The 10511-nt window shown below is 34.1% G+C and overlaps 1 protein-coding gene across 1 annotated transcript; it reads left to right on the top strand.

The window, feature by feature from the left end:
- Positions 1–2090: 2090 nt before the first annotated feature.
- LOC140879869 (uncharacterized) lies at positions 2091–10488 on the top strand. The gene is made up of 16 exons (XM_073283815.1): positions 2091–2311; positions 2399–2482; positions 3184–3324; positions 3446–3516; positions 4732–4825; positions 5376–5453; positions 5614–5680; positions 6698–6783; positions 6910–6960; positions 7573–7620; positions 7868–7988; positions 8065–8245; positions 9140–9277; positions 9373–9485; positions 9969–10034; positions 10131–10488. Exons 1-16 carry the CDS (start codon positions 2126–2128, stop codon positions 10241–10243), a joined length of 1638 nt encoding a protein of 545 aa, XP_073139916.1. The 5' UTR covers positions 2091–2125; the 3' UTR covers positions 10244–10488.
- Positions 10489–10511: the final 23 nt, after the last annotated feature.

Genomic DNA, 10511 nt, shown 5'->3' with positions numbered 1-10511 from the left:
GGCCTGGAGGATTATTATTTTATTTTATTTTATTGTGATATGTGTATTTTTTAATAAGAGTTGTGAATTTTTTTTTGTATTAATTACTTTATATAAAATTTACACGTATGAAATTAATAATTAAAATTTTTATTAATATGTTTCTATTAATATTTATTTATGAAATAAAAATTATAATTAATTATAATGATTTTTATTTATTTTTATTTGTAGTGAGCCAACCCGCGGGTCTGTCCGCCTAACCCGCAACCCACTTTGGGTTGGGTTGGGTTGAGAATTTCCAGTCCGCCGAGATGGTGGGCCGGCCTGCCCTCGACCCGCCAAAAGGTGTGTTTTTGGTGGGCTCGCCCGCCTCGCAATAGGTTGGCCTGTTTGACAGCTCTACTTGTATATCTATATTGCGTTTACTTGCTATGATAAATATATGATTATATTAATAATCTTATCAATATCATGTTTACTTGATTTTTTAGAGCACATATTAACTCATAAAGTTCATTCTTACTTAGCTAATTTAAAATTTAAACATTGATGATTTATCACAAATAAATGATGGATAAATAATTATTTTAAGTAATTATGTTTCTAATTAAAAAATATTACATTAATATCATTTACTTCCCAAAAACAATATATGAAAACCTCATTTAAATAAAATTATAAAACATGAATATAAATTTCAAATACTTGAAGATATATTTATATATTTTATTTGAATTTAATATATGAAAAATTCATTTAAAAATTATAAAAATATGAATAAAAATTCTAATAATTTAAGATATGATTAATACATTTCATTGAATTTTATCCTTATTCATGAAAAAACTTTTTTTTAAACTGAATTTATTAATTTTAATTTTAAAAAATAAATAATATTTATACTCAATAATTTTGGTGAATTAAAATAATTTACATGTGGATTATTAATAATGTACATTTTTCAATAAAAATCACAATCTTAATTTTATAAATACATACTAAAAATAAGATTCTATATTATAAGTAAAGGGCAAAATTGTAATTCGTCAGTTAATCATAATATCAATCACAAAATTAATCATCAAAATAAAACATGTGATTACTTATCCATCATTATTCAACATCCTATAAAATTAATTTAATACCGTTTGGTACATAAGATGAAAGTAGGATGAGACTCAAATTTCTACTCATTCCATGTTTATCTCATTTTTTGTTAACCCAATGATATCTCACGGCCCGATATGATAGTAGCTGTAGACTTGATGACAAATACCTCTCAACTCATGATATTAGTGGATGATGAGTGTCATATAAGTGAAATTGTGTGAAATTGACATTGATAATTAAGAGAATAAACACAATAATCATACAAAATAAAAAACATACAAAACAACATATTATTCATATATATGTCTTGCTTATCCACATCTCATTATGTTTTTATTCATCTATCGTACATCCCATTCATGATACCAAATGATATCTTAATACTATTTATCTATATATAATTAATTTCAGTATACTGTATGGTACATTGGATAAAAATGGGATGATCCACAAATATTTACTCATCCCATGTTTTTTTCATTTTTTTGTTAATCCAATGTCATCTCATGACCCGATATAACATTATATGTGGGCTTGATAAAAAATACCTTTCAACCCATGATATTAGTGGAGGATCAGTATAAATTTGAGAGGACAATTAAGAGATTCTATAGTAATAAACACAATAATCCTACAAAATTAAAACATACAAAACAACATAGTATTCATATTAATAATATCTATGTATTGCACTATTGCTCATCCATATTTCATCATGTTTTTACCACACTTCTATTAATTTATCATACATCACATCCATGAAACCAAACAGATCTAACACTACCCTAATTGATGAATACACCCCACATCCAATTGGGAGAAACAATATATAGGTTGTGTTTGAAAGAACTTATAGGAAGTACTTCTCATCTTTTTGTTAACAAAATTTTAAAATTTTATTAAAAAAAACCGTGAGCTCTCCCAAACACGGTTAATAATATAATATATATAATTAATTAAAAAATAAAGAAATTAATTTCCTTTCTTGGGGTCGCGCTCGGGCCACTTGGCCCCCCAGTCCAGTGCGCTTGAGATGGCGAAGCATGGAGCGTTGAGGCTCTGTGTGAAGACGTCAGCATACGTCATAACCGCATCTGGTGTCGCCTCTCTCATCTACCAGAGCGCCGCCCATTCGCAGACCCTTCCTGCCACCCACTCCCTCGATTTCCCCTCCAACTTCTCAAACGGCGTCGTTCGCTCTTCTCGCGCCATCTTCACCGTACCCTTACTGCTCTTCGTCTTCGTTTATCCGGTTTTATTCGACCTCGTTTGCATATCTGAACTGTTTTTTCTTATTGTTTTGCAGATTGCTTCGTGCATGGTTGATTACAAGCTTTCTCTGTGCTGCATACCCGCAAATTCCGATGAGTACGGGCGTGTGTTGTCCGAGGTTCGGCATTCATGATTCGTTCCTTCGTTCAATTGTTTATTTATTTATCTCCTATCGCTGCAATTATGGTCCCTCAGTTAGAGGTCTTTGCTAGTATTGTTAAACCCCACCAATGTTCAAGTCTGAGACGGGAGTAAATATTGATGTTACATTTTTACCATTTATAAGGTTCATATTAATTTTTCTAATTTTATTTCTATGATGCTATATCTTTTCTATTGTAAGACATTACAGTTCCAAAAGGTGTAGGTTTGAGATGATATTGATGAAATGCCATTGCAGATAAGTTTCACAATGAAGCTTGAAGTGAAGAGCCAGTAAATCATAATTCATAATCTACTACATGTTTCTCCTCTTATTATTTCATTACTTGATGCCATGTTAAGAATTTCCAGCAATTTTACTTTACATTTTTACATGCTAAGTGAGAGAGAACTAAATATTAGGCGGCCCAACCTGGTTGATACCCATAGTTTTTCACCTTTTCACCGAATGCTAATAACCTTGTACTCGGGTTATTCCAATAAAAATTAGAAGCTATAATTTGGTGAAATCGAGGCTATAATTATTTTTATGTTTTCAAAAACATACTTGGGTTTGAAGTCAAAGTTTATGTATGAGGGGTTATTTGAATACTATTTATCGATGTTATCACATCTCCATCCTTCTTATTCAGTTTTATGCCATTTGACCTTGTGCAGATTCATCAACGGTCAGCAAGTAAGATATTAAAATTATGTGATACCAACAAAGGTTTCTATGTCAAAGCTGGTCAGTTTGTTGCAGCCATGCGTCAAGTACCAAAAGAATACTCATCTACTCTTTCGGTTTTACAAGATCAGGTTTTTAGCGTATCATCTTCCCTGGAATTATTTGTCGAGTGAATTTCTGTGCTATATATGTAACTAATGGATTGGTTATAATTCATGTAATCATGTTCTATCATGCCGTATTATGCTTCAGGCAGTTCCTTGTAATTTCGATGCCATCAGAGAAGTTATAATCCAGAGTCTGGGGAAGGATTTATCAGAGATGTAAGTTGATACATGTTAAGTCTCCTTTAACACAGTACATGAATCACTTTCTTATTAAAACAACACGCTTCCTGCTCATTCAAGCAGCAATATATTACTGATTTCACTTCTTAATTTACGGGTAATTCTTCGTTATCTAATTTATCGGTCCAAATTTAGACATTTTCAAGTTTTAAGGACTTTCCAAAGAGGCTTCAGTTATCAAGTTTGTCGTGTCTTTGTCATCTAGTGAGTAGTGACCTATTTCCGTTTCCACCCATGAATTATTTGAAAATCGTCTGTGATAAATGATAATGTCACTCAGTATCCGAATCCCATTACTCGAAGTTCTGAGGATTCTTGCACGTGACAAGAGATATAATACCGGATAGAAATGCCGATTATTTAAGTTTGAAAATATATCGACTATATATTTCATCACTATGTATTGTCAAGGTATGAATTTGAGAGGCATTTGCTTTCAATATGCTGTCTTCCTCAATTTGTCAACGACTACAATTGAATTGGATGGAAGCATACTCCATGCTTCTGGATTATCTTGCTGAGTTTGAACATTTGCGTACTTGACTTGATTTACTTGAGTCGTGTAACTAGGAGAGTTTCATTGTTCCTTGCTATGCAATAATGCGTTGCCACGACAGTATACGTCTAGGTCTCCTTTGATCCTCGCACAACCACCAGTAGATTCGGGATTTCTCGTAAATTTCTAGACACATTGGCTTGAATTCATTCGGCTTCTTTTCTGTCTGGGCATAGACATAAATATAATAAATGAATGGGAAGCAGATGGTACTTGAGCATAGTTTCACGACCAAGTGCCTGTACCACTGCCACCACCGATATTACCCAAAAATGATTAAGATTCATATTCCTTAGAATAACTACCAATTGCCTGATCCTCCTACAAACACTAAGTTGGTTTTTTTGAAGAGATAATAAGAGTGTACGCCATCAGGAACTTGCAAGTACTCATTGATGCATTTGAAAGCGCTCAAAGTGTGCCTTTGGCATCATGCCTCCGCTTTCTAAATAGTTTGGCATAAAACTTAAAAGATTGAGACACTATTGTTTACTATCGTAAATCTCTGGAATAGTTTTATTCTCACTTCAGACTTTCTTAGTGTGCCTCGATTCCATTATCTGTAAGTATCAATTCCTATTAAATATAGCTTCTTAGAATCTGAACCTGTTGGCTATTTGATGCTTGAATTTTAGATTCTGCTCATTCGACGAGCAACCAGTTGCTGCTGCTTCAATTGCTCAAGTTCACCGTGCCGTTCTGAAAGATTTGCAAGAAGTGGCAGTCAAGGTTTGCCCATTGAATTATCCTGGTTCCAAGTTTTTATTTTTTCTTTACCATAATGTACTACAATACCTTGAAACATTATTATACTTGTGTTGTTTCCCTCTGCAATTTTCTTCCATGATTTGAAAATAAGGAAAATGGCTTGCTGCGAGGAAATTTTATTTTCCTCTGATTTTGGTGGATTTTGTGGTGACAGCTTGATTTAAAACAAATATAGTTCTAATGCCACTTGAGGGCACTTAATTTCTTCTATATATATATATATATATTCTTTGGTATACTTTAAATCGATCCCAATTCCCATGTACATCATTAGAGTTTTTGTTTGAATTCAAATATCAACTTTCTCTTTTTGCGAATCAAAACCTTAATTGTTTTTGGAACATCGAACCAGCTTTTTTTGTTGGCTTACAGCACTCTTTAAACAAGTAATGTGGACCATATGTAATCAAATGTTGACCAAAAAACAAACAATTCTGTCGTTCTAGTGCAAAAGGAAACTTGAGATTAGTTAAAGCCTGCTTTGTTTTTTGTGATATTTTCTAAATCACAGGTCCAATATCCAGGACTACAATATCTGATGAAATTTGACCTTGCTACCATGGATTTCCTCTCAAGATCAGTTGCATGGGTGAGATTTAAATGGCTCATTTGGTCCTATTTTGTCTGAATTTGTAAAATTTTATTGCATGTGAAATTTTTGTGTTTCCTTCGAGTGTATGAACGATAAATATACTGTCAAGACACCCATACTGCTTACCTGTTAAGCTGTCTGTTGCTTCTCTCTCCAGCTTTATCCAGATTACAGGTTTCATTGGATGGTTTCAGAATTCGCTATGAATATTGCTTTTGAACTTGGTGAGTTGTATCGACATGGTTGCAGTTATACACCGCTGATATGATTTTGTAGCTTGCATTGATAGTCTCAAGAAGCTGTCTGAAACATCAAATGATTCCTTGTTTTTGTCCCTCTTTCATTTAGACAGTAATGCTGTGTACTGAAAACATATAAATAAATTTCCTTTTGACAGTTTTAAATCCATTTAGTTTGAATTGACCCTGATTGTTTTACCGACCAGCTATCTTGATTAATATTTATAATGTATGCAGTAAAATTTTGGTCTATTTCTCTGTATAATTTATTGAAAATTCTTAAATGCTTCCAGTTTCCTTCAAAGACGTGAATGAAGTTACTGTTATTTGCTGAGGTAGGTGTATTTGTGGCATTGACCAACTCAATTGTTGAAATCATTTTCTTGCTTTCTTTTTCATCAGATATAATGTGTTTTGCGTATGGTGGAGTTTTCCTTCTGCGATATCTTTGGTGGCAAATAATTTTTCTTCATGTGATAGCATCATACAGGCTGAAGGGTTCACGAGCGGTATATTATTTGGCCAGTTAGCTGCCATAGGCCTGTCTTTTACAGACCAAGTCTTATTCTTGTTGGTGAATATTTAAATCATCTTTCTTTGGAACATAAAAGTGAAGAAAGAACAGAAGTTTACTCTTCCTTACCTGAAAGCACACAAGTATTCCATACTGGAGAAGTTTTGTATTTGTTTCTACTAGCTGCTAGCATATATACAGTTATTTTTCAACGGGTCATTTGCCATTAATTTAATATTTATCTTACCCCGGTCATTTATGCTTGCTACTTCATACATGAGCGACTTCAGGCTGTCTTAGTTTGTTGTTAACCAAGCTTTATTGTCTGCAAATAGCAATGCCTTCTGTATGTTTCAATCGCATTTTCATTTGTAAATATTTGGGATGAATTTTTCACTATTATATATTCATGACATATGTTGCTCTAAGTCAAAGCAAAAAGAAGAATGAACTTGCTTCAGTTGATTTTATTTCTTATTTCCATGTAGATTTCATTCAAGAGGCTAAAAACTCGGAAAGGGCGGCGAAAAACTTCAAAAACAACAGCATGGTCAAGATTCCTTGTGTTTATTGGGTAGGTTAAATCTTTTATTCCACATTGGTCTAGTTACATAGTTGTTTCTTCAGCATTTTTTGTTTCTCACTATTGAAATACTGTTTTTTGCCTGTCTTTAGCTAATTGTCATGATAATATCTCCAGGATTATACAAGCAGCCAGGTTCTGACTATGCAGTTTTGCACAGGACAAAAGGTGCGATTGACAGTGCTTTATTGGGACTACAAACCTGTGAAGTGTGTTTCTCTTATAAGTCCATCAACTGTTCTTCTTCAAACCCTTGCGAAAGTTTCAGATTGTAAAGCAGAGTTCACTCAATTTTCTTAATTGTAGCACTGTTGGCTGATTGTATATGACCAGTCACCAAATCATACTCGTGTATCTGTGGAGATGGCCAATTTTCATTATTTTTTTGTTCTTTGTATGTTTTAACTCTTTGTTTCCATTTATATGCCTGCAATATTAGTATTGCAATTTCTCTTCTGTCATAGTTCTTATGTGAGATTGATGATTGCTTGTGCCTCGCACGATCAATCATTAATTTAAAATTTCTGTGCGTTATCATTTTTACTTTAATTATTAGTTGGGGAGAGCGGTAAGTTTCTGTTGGTTGGCGTTTGTTAATCTAGGTGAAATCCGATAAAAATGGATTCTCCAATAAGTGATTGAAATGGTTGATATCATTGTTATTAGGTGATTTTTTGTTAATATGTTGATATTTTTGACTGTTTGACATACATTTAAAATGTGATTTGATTTTTTAACTTTGACTTACATTCACACTAACTGAAAGTCCTTAGTTTTCAGGTTGATGACTTGGAATTTTTGAAGCAAACAGGAATTAGTCCTCTTGAGGTTTGCACGCTGGCAAATTAGTACATATTGTGTCTTGTGATGTCATCATTTATGATTTATGCTATTCTGATTGCAATAGGGTACATATGTGATTTCTTCCCATGCAAAAAGTTTTTGAAGCTTTCAGTATCTGGAAATTTAGCCGATGCATGAATTGTATATAAACTTAATGGCTTCAATGTATGGTTTTGAAGCTTTGCCCTCATTTTACATTTCTCCGTTCTATTTTCTTTTTGCTTGTATATAGGTTGCAAAAGCCCTGGTGGAAGTGTTTGCTGAGATGATATTTGTCCATGGTTTCCTTCATGGAGACCCACATCCTGGGAACATATTAGTTTCTCCACATGGACCCAATGGCTTTTCATTAGGTATGTTCTAGACACTTCTTGTTACCATTCATTTTTAACTGGATAAGTTTTTATTTGCTTTTATAAATGAATTAAGTCATTCTGGATCATGGGATCTACAAGTCATTGGCTGAAGAATTCAGACAGAACTATTGCAAACTTTGGGAGGCTTTAATTTTAATGGACTCACAAGCAATATTGCAGCTGGGTGATGCCTTTGGTGTTGGGAAGTTCTCAAGATACTTTCCTGTCATATTTACTGGAAGAACCATTGACAGGTAGTTGTTTTTAGCTTGGCCAATCTATCTGGTCATTACATTTTATGAATGCAAGAAGAATGAATCTCTTGGGCTCAATTTTTTTCTCTGAAAAAAAATTCCTTTCCGAATTATTTGTGATAGCAAACGTGTCAAAAACACCCTCCTAGAGACCTGCATGACTCAATTTTCCTCTGCCTGTATATTGTTATGGACCAATTTTATTAATCCAGAAAAATGTTTTAGATTAGTTTGTGTATGCTGGCCTTAGTATTCCCTATATTTTTTATTTCGAAAATAAGGAACAAGCAAGGGCAGAGCTGCATCCATTCTCTAAATCGGGAGAGAACTGGTTGCCTTTGGAAAGCACCACATAGAGCAACACAGGATTGATTGCTTGATTCCTGTAATGTTAAGTTCAAGATTCTGTATCCCTGTAAGTTTTTTGAGATCAACCACTCCGAAAAGAATTATTTCAATTTTATTGAGAAGAATCGAGTTAAGGGAAACAGAGAATATTGGTGATTAAAGAATTTGTGAATTCATTTCCAGCAATTGAATATCATAAGTGGATGGCTGTAGAACTATCCGAGTATTCATTTGAAATAACTTACCAGCTCAATTAGCAATGCGATTAAACATGGCCAGCAGCCCAGCATCTCTCCTACCTATTTGAATTGGGTTCTAACATCTCTTTGAAATTGGTTTGGTCAGAGAACACAAGGTAGAACAATACTGACATTCTCTTTTGGTAGGTTAGGATGTGAACAATCACCCCAATAATTTTTACAGTTTGAAGATTTAAATCAGGATACTTCGAGACCTGTAAGCAGTATAAATGAATAGTACTGAAATATTGATGATGTCGTTTTGAGTGTGTAACTAATTATGATTTTTGTTGATAATGATCGAAAGTAAATCTTCACTTGGAAGTCAAATGCCACCTGAAGAGAGAAAAAATTTAAAGCAGGAGCTGAAGTCTCTAAAAATGGAGGACATTTCTTCCTTCATGGAGTCATTACCTCCTCACTTCCTTGCCATCTTGCGAACTGAGTAAGGATAATCCTGTTTCTTCAATTCACATTACAAGGAATTGAGGTTTGGTTTGGCGCTTTTTATAGTTTACTTGATTATCCCCTCATATTCAGCGGCCTACTAAGGTCTTTGGTCAGCAAGTTGGGTGCTCCTCAAAGGATACGATTACTGGCTTATGCTAAATTTGCGATATGTGGCCTCTCTCAAGATGCTAGTTCTGTAACAGGTGAAAAATCCTTTCTACTTTCTTGTAAGATATAGAATGCTCGAACAAAGTGAATAAGGACCTTTTTTCGGAAATGAATACACTCCTGTGATAATTGGTTGTACTTTTCATGTTGGTCGTGGAAAGGAACTAACCACGTTTAAGTGGGCAAAATAATTCTCCTGGATGGATGACCATGTTCCAATATGTGGATGAGTGTATAGTAACTTCCATCAGAGAATATTTACTCGAGTCTCGCTTACAAGCGCTGCCTTAGTGCCCTGGGATCCAGTTGTGATCTGGTGTATTATTAAAATATCACATATCAACATAGTTTAAACCACTAAACCGATATCCTCTTATCTCGGATATGATTGAAGCCGTCTTCCTTTGCGAGATTTCCTTCCGAATTTGGACTTTGTTTTAAACATTTTTGGAAAAGAATATTGAATGTGTTTGGATGTCCTGTCACCTGTGCTCATGATATTAATGTACAATTTGCAGGATCTGCGTTTCTTGTTTACAGATTTAAGACAGCTGTCAAATATATGCAACTGAGGTTACTTCTAGGTAAGCAAATTTGCGGTCTTACTCAGCCTATGCTTATTATTCAACTTGCTTGGCATCGGGAAGAAAATGCATAATCATTGGCACCTTGATCTGCAGAAATAATTGAGTTGGCGGCTTACATGGAAAACATCAGGCACGCATTATCTTCGAGATTGAGTCGTTTCATTTTGTCACTTGGAGATCTAGTTCATTCTTTACGTCCCTTCTGATGGTTGCCCCGTCAAAAAACGGGGGAAAGGGGCATTAAAAATAGGGCATTTTCTTTTGAAAAAAAGCCTGTTATATAATCTGGCAGTTGGCCTAGGTCTTGTAAAAGATTTAGTTTAATAAAGAATCCCGTCGAGTGACAAACCAAACCTCAATTTGAAATGGTACTCGATTGTAGTGCTGTAATAGTTCCCCCCCCCACTCTCTTCCTGTAGTACCTTTTTCTTTTGATTTTGTTTGTAATAAATGGGTTTTCTAAAATTAAATTTT

Source organism: Henckelia pumila, chromosome 2 (assembly GCF_033568475.1).
Source record: "Henckelia pumila isolate YLH828 chromosome 2, ASM3356847v2, whole genome shotgun sequence".
NCBI lineage: Eukaryota > Viridiplantae > Streptophyta > Magnoliopsida > Lamiales > Gesneriaceae > Henckelia > Henckelia pumila.
This window is presented reverse-complemented; position numbering and strand designations above follow the sequence as displayed.

Coding starts and splice junctions, on each gene's coding strand:
- LOC140879869 (XM_073283815.1), top strand. CDS start 2,126: ATGGCGAAGCATGGAGCGTTGAGGCTCTGTGTGAAGACGTCAGCATAC. Junction 6,961..7,572: donor AGTTTTGCACAGGACAAAAG/GTGCGATTGACA, acceptor CTTAGTTTTCAG/GTTGATGACTTGGAATTTTT. Junction 10,035..10,130: donor GCAACTGAGGTTACTTCTAG/GTAAGCAAATTT, acceptor CTTGATCTGCAG/AAATAATTGAGTTGGCGGCT.